Genomic DNA, 9,781 nt, shown 5'->3' on the forward strand with positions numbered 1-9,781 from the left:
CCCCCATTAAGCTGACTTGAGTCGAGCAGAGTCGCCGTACAGCCGCTGGGCAATGCTCGCAGGGTAGTCAGATCGCTCGAGTCTATTGTTATTAGTGACATCCTTCGTCGCTCTTCTTTGCCGCCACTGCCGTCCATTCCTTCATTCAGTCGAGGGCTCAGGGTTATCCATATATCTTCCACACCCAATCTCCCCCCACCCCCTACTGAGCACTCTGATTTACATTTCTGCTCCCATCCTCACAACATACCCCTCCGACTTTTTTCTTTCCCCTTTCCCCCCATCGTTCTGGACTAAGTCCCAAAAAGGGTAGCTTGACACGCACCATGTTGCTCCCATCCCTGCTGGCAGTAGCTGCCGCCGTCGCCCCGGTGTGGGCAGCCGATGCCGTGAAGCCAATGGCGGCCGGCATCATCATGGAGGCTCTGGACCCCCGCGCCCTCCCCAATTCCCCCTCGGGAGGCTACGCCCCGGCAATTGTCGACTGCCCGGCGGCCCGTCCCACAATCCGCTCGGCATCGTCCTTGTCGCCCAACGAGACGGCATGGCTGACCCGCCGGCGCAGCGCCACTGTCGAACCCATGCGCGACCTCCTCACCCGCGCCGGCATCCCTAACTTCGATGCTGGCGCCTACATTGATCGCCTCAGCTCCTCGCCGTCCCAGCTGCCTAACGTCGCTATCGCGGTATCGGGAGGTGGGTACCGCGCCCTTATGAACGGCGCCGGCTTCCTGGCGGCCGCGGACAGTCGTACGCCCGGCTCGACGTCCGCCGGCGGCATCGGCGGCCTCCTCCAGTCCGCCACCTACCTCGCTGGTCTCTCCGGCGGCGGCTGGCTAGTCGGCTCCATCTTCTCGAACAACTTCTCCTCTGTGGTTGACTTGCAGCGTGGCTCCCCGGGCTCCGCCGTCTGGAAATTCGACCGTTCTATCTTCTCTGGCCCCCGGGACCGCGGCATCTCCATCGTCAACACGGCCGAGTACTGGAGGGACATTTCCCGCCAGGTGGACTCTAAGGATCAGGGCTTCGAGGTGTCCATTACGGACTACTGGGGCCGCGCCCTCTCGTACCAGCTCATCAATGCTACTGACGGCGGCCCTGCCTACACCTTCTCTTCTATCGCTGAGTCGCCCGACTTCCAGGCCGGCGCCCAGCCGTTCCCTATCCTAGTTACAGATGGCCGCGCCCCTGGCGAGCGCATTATCTCGCTCAACGCCACCGTTTACGAATTTAACCCCTTTGAGCTCGGCACCTGGGACAACACGGCCTTCGGCTTCGCGCCCCTCGCCTACCTCGCTTCCAACTTCTCCGCCGGCCGTATCGCCGACAACGGCTCCTGCGTCCGCGGCTTCGACCAGGCCGGCTTTGTCATGGGCACCTCGTCCAGCCTCTTCAACCAGTTCCTGCTCCAGAACATCTCCACGACCGGCCTCCCCGACTTTATCCAGAGCGCCCTAACGAGCATCCTCAACCTTCTTGACGAGGACAACAACGACATCGCGCAGTACGTGCCGAACCCGTTCTTCGGCTGGAACCCGCGCACCAACGTCAACGCCAACCAGTCCCAGCTTACCCTCGTCGACGGCGGCGAGGACCTCCAGAACATCCCCCTCCACCCGCTGATCCAGCCTAACCGCGCCGTTGACGTTATCTTCGCCGTCGACTCCTCGGCCGACACGAACTTTAACTGGCCCAACGGCACCGCCCTCCGCGCCACCTACGACCGCGTCGCCCAGCCTATCGCCAACGGCACCCTTTTCCCGCCCGTACCCGACGCCAACACCTTCATCAACCTCGGCCTTAACCGCCGCCCAGCCTTCTTCGGCTGCGACGCCTCCAACTTCACCCTCCGCAGCGGCCAGCGCGCGCCGCCCCTCGTTGTCTACATTCCCAACGCGCCCTACGTCGCCCACTCCAACGTGTCCACCTTCGACCCTAGTTACGACCTCGACCAGCGCGACGCCATCATCCAGAACGGCTACGACGCGGCCACCCAGGGCAACGCCACCCTCGACGCCGAATGGCCCGTCTGCGTCGCCTGCGCCATCCTCTCGCGCAACATGGTCCGCAACCGTCAGCCCGTGCCCGCAGCGTGCACCACCTGCTTCCAGCGGTACTGCTGGAACGGCACGCTCGACACGCGCGACGTCGGCGAGTACGAACCCGCCTTCGCCATCGGCAAAATCGAGTCCAACAGCCCCGCAGCGAGGGCGGGCGTCAGCCCGGTCGCGGGCATCATGGGCGCGGCGGCGGCGGCGGTGGCTCTTGCTTTCTGAGGCCTGTGAAAGCAGGTACGGAGAAATAACCAAATGCGCAAAGGGAGAGGGGGTGGTTCTTCTTAATTTATTTAACGGCCTCTTGTATGTATACCGCGGACATGGCCCAGAGACGGCTCTCTTCAATCGGATTTCATGGTGGTTTTGCATTGTCACTCCTTGGGAATAGGAAATAGGAAACTGGACACTGGAATAGGAGTGGGTTAGCATTCGGATGACACTATACTTCATGGTAGGGCGTGTGAGAAGAGAGAGAGAGAGAGAGAAAGAAAGAGGGAAGTGTGGAGGAGAGGGCTTCTCCAGAGGTAGTCTGTCGAAAAAAGCGAGCTTGGGATATCCACTTATGCAAAGAATTCTCTTCAAAAATTGACCAAATGGCATCCGCATTGACTCTTCCGCCTGCGATGCATGCATTGCCCCATGAGGCCTCCCTTTCCATGAGTTCCGCGCTGGAAAAAAAAAAGACCACCCCCCATATCAGAGTTGAAACTTTCTCAATGTTCCCCAGAAAAATCGTCAGTAAAATGAAATATAAACGGAGGAGAATGCCAGTTGTGTTTGTTGGGTATGGACTCTGTACGGATCTGTGAATTTTGACTCTCCAACTCCGTCCGACCTTTCGCCCTCCCCCAAGCCTGACGAGAGGGATGAATGATGCAGTTGTGTCGTGAAAAAAATAAATCGTTAACGCATGAAAAGTCGGCCCTTTGACGGGCTGGGTAAAGAAGAGGTGTTTGGGCTGTATGCGGAGGCGGGGAGACGAGGAGAGAGAGAGAGAGAGCAGAAGTAAGTAGTACCTGCAATCTCGGTGGCGGCATACTCATTGCCCGTCGTCACTCGCTGCCTCGTTTCCCCTTGAGATGCCCCTTTTCGGAAAATACTTCCGTACAAAGAACCCGGGAGATTTAATAAAACGTATAAAACGGCGACTCATTAAAGCCGGCGAAAGGGCTATCTGGACGGCCGGAAAGGACCGTCGACTCTCACATCCTTGATTCCCTCTGGCATCATCCTCAACCACTCGGTCCAGTTATCTATGTCCATGGGTTCGTCGCCTATGCGGAAAGACAGGACGAGCTGCTGGCCCTCGGTACTGAACGGCAAGCTCGTCCTCAAGGGGCCGATGTTTAGTGGGGCAAGGAGGATCGAGGGTAGTCGAGCGTTTCCGGACATCTGCATATGGAGCGGCGAGGGAAAGCTTGTGATAGTTTCCCTTTCGGGATTCCTGTCTTGGACGAGGGATGGGTAGTTGGACAGCAGCTTCGAGTGGAGCTCTGCCGCGGAGAAGGGGCTCGTGAAGCGTTGGGAGGCGCGCGTCTTGAGGTGTTCGGTGAGCACCTTTGTGAAGGTGCAGCGGTCCAGGGCATCAAAGTGTTCCTCGGAAACGGCTGCGGCAACTAGTTCCAAAACACCCTGCTGGCGGTGCATCTTCGAAGACGGGAAGAAGGCGGCGTCCATGACGATTAGAGTATCCGAGCAAGCCTCCTCCAACACCTGTTGGATGCCGCTCCACCGGATCGTTTCGGCCTTGTCCTTATCCTTGGAGCTGGGGTAAGGTCAGTTTGCAGGCGCCTAACAATCCCGCAGCACGCAACTCACCTGGCAAGTACCATCTCCCGGTTCCCGTCCAGGTAGGAGTGGCCATTGTAGTAGACAATCTTCAAGACATCCCGTTGATCGCGGTCCTCCACGAAGTCGGTGATCTTCCGCGAAAGCCATCTCCAAGGGCTCTTGCAGGCCTCCGATGCAGACGGGATCGTGGTGATGGAAAACGTATACCGGTAATACTGGTCAAAAACCTCTCCCAGATCCTTGACGGAACTTCCCACAGTAAAGTCAGGGTCGTCTTGCCAGTACAGCAGTAGAGCCTGTGCGCTGGAGTAGCGGCTGCGGCTGGGCGTAGAAAGGATCCTCGAAACGTTTGTCTGCAGATCCGACTTGAGGCTCTCGATACCCGGCAACATTGGCGGCTTGTCGAGCCTGGGGCCGGTCGGGAGTGGTGTACGAATGCGGGATTCGCTTAGTCGGTGCTGTCCTGGGGGCGTTGGAGAGTCTATATCCATCTCCTGAGGGTCCTGCGCGTACATCGACTTCACGTTGTTCATGACGGGAGCAGGACTGAGAGGACGCTGCGCGGACATGGACGGGGCGATGTCCTGGATCGTTGGGCTATGAGACCTGTGATATTTCCTAACAGCATCCTCCCATGTCATGTTGTGATGGCTGGGATGGCACTTGACGAGGGCAGAACAGTCAGCAGGGGTGAGCACTTTTGGAGACACAGCTGGGTTGGAGATCAAGGCAACATACTGCAACTCTCCTACGACGGCAGTCGTTGCAGGCGCCGAGCTTCCTGATAAGCGCGGCTTTCTCTCTCTGTTGCTGGGACAAAGGGCCGGTTCGCCTCCTGCTCGCGCGGACCCGGTTAGAGACGTCGGAGCCATCCTTGACATGGAATATGGATGTTAGGTTAGGAGAGGTGTCGGCACTGTACGATGTGTTGCTTGTGTCCGCGGACATATTGGTGGCTGCGGAGGCCGCAGTGGCCTGAGTTGAGATGGACGAATTGGTGTCCTTTCTCAGAGGAGGAGAAGCCGACTGGCCGGGAGTGGGAGGAGGTTGCTGCGAAGACTGACGCTGTTGAGGAGCAACCTGCTGCTGCTGCTGCTGCTCTTGTGGCTGCTGTTGAAGCGACGGTTGCACATGCTGTTGGACTGGAGAGTGCTGAGACTGGGGCAATTCAGGTTGCGACATGGAGGGCGAGCCGGTTTGGGGCCTGTTGCCAGACTCCTCACTGCCGTTTTTCGGAGGTGCCTCCAGCAGGCTCGGAGCCGGATGCATGCTTGCAAATATGTTGTCTAAATCCCTTTATCACAGCAGCAACTACCCTTGACCCATCCTCGATGTAAAAGCGTTATATGTGTGTGTGGCAAACAAGAAAAAAGGTATGATGCCGAGAAGAGTGTGTGTGGTGAGCAAAAGAGCCCTGTGCCTTTTCCTCTTCCTCGCTCTTCACTTTTTGCTCCGAGTGGCTGTCGCGCGTTTTCTCTGAAGTCGGAGCAGATTGTGTGAGCAGAGCCCCACCGAGATTCACCGACGCGAGCAGCGTGCGAGCAGAGAAAAGTGAGGGGTAAAAGAAACGGGCCCTTTCTGCGGGGAGCAGCCAGACAGAAGAATGCGCCGAGGGCTGGGGAGAGCAATTGAGACCCGGGAACCGGGTAGAAACACCGCAAGGACGGACGGGTCGAGAACCACTAAAAGTAAAAATAAAAAAAAAGAATAAAAGAAGTGGCATTTAGTTTCCAATTCAACGTCCCAACTCGAGGTGTGTGAAGATGGGAGGATGAAGGCCGAGGCCGAAGGTGCACGAATAAAAAAAAAATAAGGTCGGTCGGTCGGTCAAGACTTAAGGGTACGTGCACAGAGCACCAGAGAGGAAAAGAGGGAAGAAAGCACGGGCCAGTCCCCCCTGGTAGGTATAGCACCTCTGCATATACCTAGGTACCTACCTAGTGTACGGCAAAAGGGTGGTGGTTGTACGTACCCAAATAAGGTCGGGTGAGCGGCGATGGAGGTAATTGATTGTGGTGGTGATGGTGGTGACTGACCCTGGTGGTACAGGTACTTTTCAAAACATATGGTTTCGATGGGGGGTGGGTGTGTGTGTATTTGCGGGCGTGTGCGAGTACGATAGACGAGGAACATGCAAAGTGAGGACGGGAGGTACTTCTGGCAAAGTACCGATCAGTCTAGGCCGCCGGCCCGGGATGTCACACTCAGATTGACGGGGAGGGAAGAAGGAAAAGAGGACGAGGGTTAGGAAATGTCTATGTGTAGGAGGTGTATAGGTGTATGTGTGTGTGTGTGTGTGTGTGTGTATTCTCTCAGTCCAGGAACGCAGTATGAACAAGACGGGAAGGTGGTGGCACGATGAATAGCCGGTGATTGCTAGTCAAGATGATCGATATACCTAGCTTTTCTCTCTCTTTCTGATCGTAGCATATGTCAAAAACTGGGGCTTGATAAAAGAGACGGATGAATGTGTGACCAGATCAGGGCCACTTCTGTGTCGAAAAAGAGGTGAGAACCACTCAGTGACAGGGATCGTGGATGTTGTGGGTTTCGGGTCGAGAGAGTGGGATGGCTTGGGTTTCGGTGCTGAGTGAGTGGGTGATCTGAGTGAGGGTTGTGACTTTCGTAGGGAGGGTCTACCTAGGTAAACTAGTCTGGGCTTTGGATCCGAGCCTGGGATTTTGGTCTGATGTTTTCTGTGCTGATGGGACGTTTGTATTTTTTTAATATCCCGATTTCCTATCCGGGGCCAAGATACAGCTGCTGGTTGCTTATTGCCAATGTTTGCCAAGGGCTGAACAGGAATCGCCGTACAGTAACTGAAACTGACTTTTAGGTCACTGTGTAATCCAGTTATGTCGGTGGTGGACGAGGGTCGTGGATATTAGTGGCTCACTTTACCTCCCTTGACCTTGTGTCAGTTTATATAGTATCTTGTTTTCTTCTTTAGGTACACAAGGGTTTCCTACCTTTAGTGTACTTCCCACACCTTCCCCGTAAAGACTCGATGCAAGATGGGCGCGATCTCGCAAACAGACTGATGGAACGACGCTTGGAGAGAAGAAGAAGAAGAAGAAGAAAGAAAGAAAAAGGAAAAAAAAAGTTGGAGGCCTGGCAGGACACCCGATACAACCACGAGGGGGAAAGTCGTCGGGTAGAGGAAGTGGACGGGCGACACAGCCGAATCGGCCGGCCTTACGAAATATTCTACCTAATCATCCGTTTCTGTTGTTGGCCTGTGTTCATACCCACCCACGACAACGGCTCAACAACATGGCAACTGCCAATAGAATACATTGCTCATGTGCGCATGCCCAAACCCCCAAAACATGAAGTCAGCTTTGACACTCCAGCTGCACACTGCACCTCGGAAAGGAAGCCGCACCCGCACTTGCTCTGCAGAGCTCTTGCTGATCTGCCATTGCACTGTGGCTTTCCTCCTCCCGTTTACGTGGCGTGCCCCCCGGACCATGGTGAACCATGACATGCGCTGCATCTGGGCGAGGTACGGATACTCGCACAATGAACACCTTGCTACGAATACTCAGGCTTTGCGGAGCGCTTGACCCGGCACCGATTTATTTTATTTTTCTAACCCTTGACAGGGAAGGAGGGGAAAACAGCACCTTGGCCTAGGAGGGCATGGGGGGGGGACGGACCACTAGCATGTCATGTCATGTCAAGACTCAACAGGAAGGGGTCCAGGGGCTGATGACCTTCCTGTCCTTCCTCCATATGCCCACACTCGACCGCACGCACGCACCATATTCTGCAAAATGTGGGTAGGCGAGGGGCAGCGAATGTGGGACAAAGCTGAATGAAGGTGGGTTAAGTGCGATAATTACTGAGTGAATGAGTGCGCGAGTGAGTGGTGAGTGGTGAGTGTGGAATGGCGGGGCCAGAGAGACCTTCCCCCCATGACGGTTCCATTTTCAAGGTACATCATTATATCTTTTTGGCAGGGGAGTGACTTGCTCCGACGGTGAAAGCAGCTTCCTCCCAGTCGCAGTCTGAGGCTGGTAGGTGAAGAAAAGGGAAAGAGAGCAGGAGGGAGGGGGAAAGCACGACGGCTCTTCTTGCCGCCCAACCGCTACTCCTAGCTCCTTGCACCTAGCTCCTTGCACCTAGCTCCCAACTACCTAGCTCCTAGCTCTTTGCTCTGCGCCTTCTTAATTTGTTCCTACTTCCTCGCTGTCCTTGATGTATCCCCTCTCCTCCAAAGCGCCTCCCACCCTCCCCGCGATCCACTTTGAGATCTAGACGAGATGCTTGCTTGAATCAAGGGAAAATTATGGAGGCGTCCGCCCCCGTTCGGCGTTCGGGCCAACACTGCAACGGCCGTCTCCAAACCAAACCGAGCAAGCCAAGCCAGCCCCAAAACCTACAGCACCCGCCCTCTGCTACGATACAGAGCGAGCTGCATGAGATCGGGGATAGACGGATGAGTATCTGGCCTCGTCTAGGACACACTGACACTCGCTCACGCACATACGGATATCATCGCCAAAAGGAGGGGATTCGACAGGCCGTCAGGCAGTCTCGCAGGATGCATCAGTCCCTCTCTACCCACCCAAGCAACCGCCAGCGTGGTCAAGAAGGCCCAGCCCGCCAGGTGAAGCCTACGGCCCGGCCGATGATCTTCAACAGCCCACTAGGAACGCTCACCGACCAGAGATGGTGTGAAGGTCTGGTCTCCATGTCTCTCGGCTGAGGGGCATTTCAGCCATATCCCGTCCACTTGGCACGTGTGCGGCTTCACCACGGACAAAAGCGGGAACCGGATGGCCACTGGTGCGAATCAGAAACTCGACCTCTTGGGCCGGGCATCTCATCGCGTCCTGTCACGTCATGTCAAATCATGTCACACTCGTAAAGTCTCGTCATGTCACTTTGCCTTAACCCGTCAACGAGTGCCGCTTACAACTAAGTGTCTGTGTCTTGTCTGCCCGACCGGATCGAAGGATCAGTTCACCAGATTCCTTTGGGCAAGGCAATTTGCGACGAGGCAGCAGACGATGGGAGCGCCTCCGACGACGACCTCATGCCAGCGATGGCCCTGGCAAAGAAAGACATGTCATGCGCACCACGTGGACCCTGTCCCCTTCGCTTTGCGCTGCACTGCGCCGCACCTCCTCATCCTATGGCCTCGTCCTGCCCGCCACCTCCTTGCCCTTCCGTTCACCGAGTAACGAGATGAGGTAGCTGAGTCGCCGCTCTCCCACCTTCGGGCTGCGACCCTGACAACTGCCTGTCAATTCTCGAGTTCCAATGAAACGTTCGGAATACCTCGATCCCCAGAGTCGAGAGCCAATTATAAGATGCATCTTACAGTTAACCGTATTTCCAAGTTAGACATCAACGGCCTAATTCACCGAAACGAGCATAACTGGCTCCACGCCCGAAGGCCAAAGACCCGAGCATCAACTCGGAGATCAACCTCATGTCGCAACGACTCATTAAGCCAAGTTAGTTGGTGCATAGTCGCGCTTCAAGTCACCCTTCACACGGAGCTGGGCACCCACGTCTTTCCCTATCTCGCGTCCCAATCCTCGCCCGTTCACCTTCGGTATCCGCCCTCATGGTAGGCTGGCTGCTTCAGGCCGATCACAACCACCATTTCCCTGCCGCCCCACGATGCAATTAGCAAATTGCTGCGACCGCCCACCGCCCTCTCTTTCCGATTCTCTCTCTGTCTCTCTTTTGGCCAATGACGCCAGTGCCCTCACCGGGATATACCGCCAGCCTCACCGCAACTCTCTTTCCGATAGGTCTCCGCTCACCCCCACACTAGCAAACCCAGTCTTTCTTTATTTTGGCCAGAACCACGAATCATCATCCGCTCCCAATCCCGCTGCATCTGCGCTTCCCCTCGAACAAGATGAAGCTCGCAACATTTTGCTGCATGCCTTGTCATGGGTTTCTCCTTTTGTGGC

General features: G+C 56.1%; 2 protein-coding genes across 2 annotated transcripts; one reads left to right on the top strand and one right to left on the bottom strand.

The window, feature by feature from the left end:
- Positions 1-326: 326 nt before the first annotated feature.
- On the top strand, positions 327-2,276 carry GLRG_02942 (lysophospholipase catalytic domain-containing protein; the record flags this gene model as incomplete). The annotated part of the gene is made up of 1 exon (XM_008093627.1): positions 327-2,276. One exon carries the CDS (start codon positions 327-329, stop codon positions 2,274-2,276), a length of 1,950 nt encoding a protein of 649 aa, XP_008091818.1.
- A 951-nt stretch (positions 2,277-3,227) lies between these two features.
- On the bottom strand, positions 3,228-5,117 carry GLRG_02943 (uncharacterized protein; the record flags this gene model as incomplete). Its single annotated transcript, XM_008093628.1, has 3 exons — positions 3,228-3,822; positions 3,876-4,510; positions 4,587-5,117. 3 exons carry the CDS (start codon positions 5,115-5,117, stop codon positions 3,228-3,230), a joined length of 1,761 nt encoding a protein of 586 aa, XP_008091819.1.
- Positions 5,118-9,781: the final 4,664 nt, after the last annotated feature.

Source organism: Colletotrichum graminicola (assembly GCF_000149035.1).
Source record: "Colletotrichum graminicola M1.001 genomic scaffold supercont1.8, whole genome shotgun sequence".
NCBI classification, from domain to species: domain Eukaryota; kingdom Fungi; phylum Ascomycota; class Sordariomycetes; order Glomerellales; family Glomerellaceae; genus Colletotrichum; species Colletotrichum graminicola.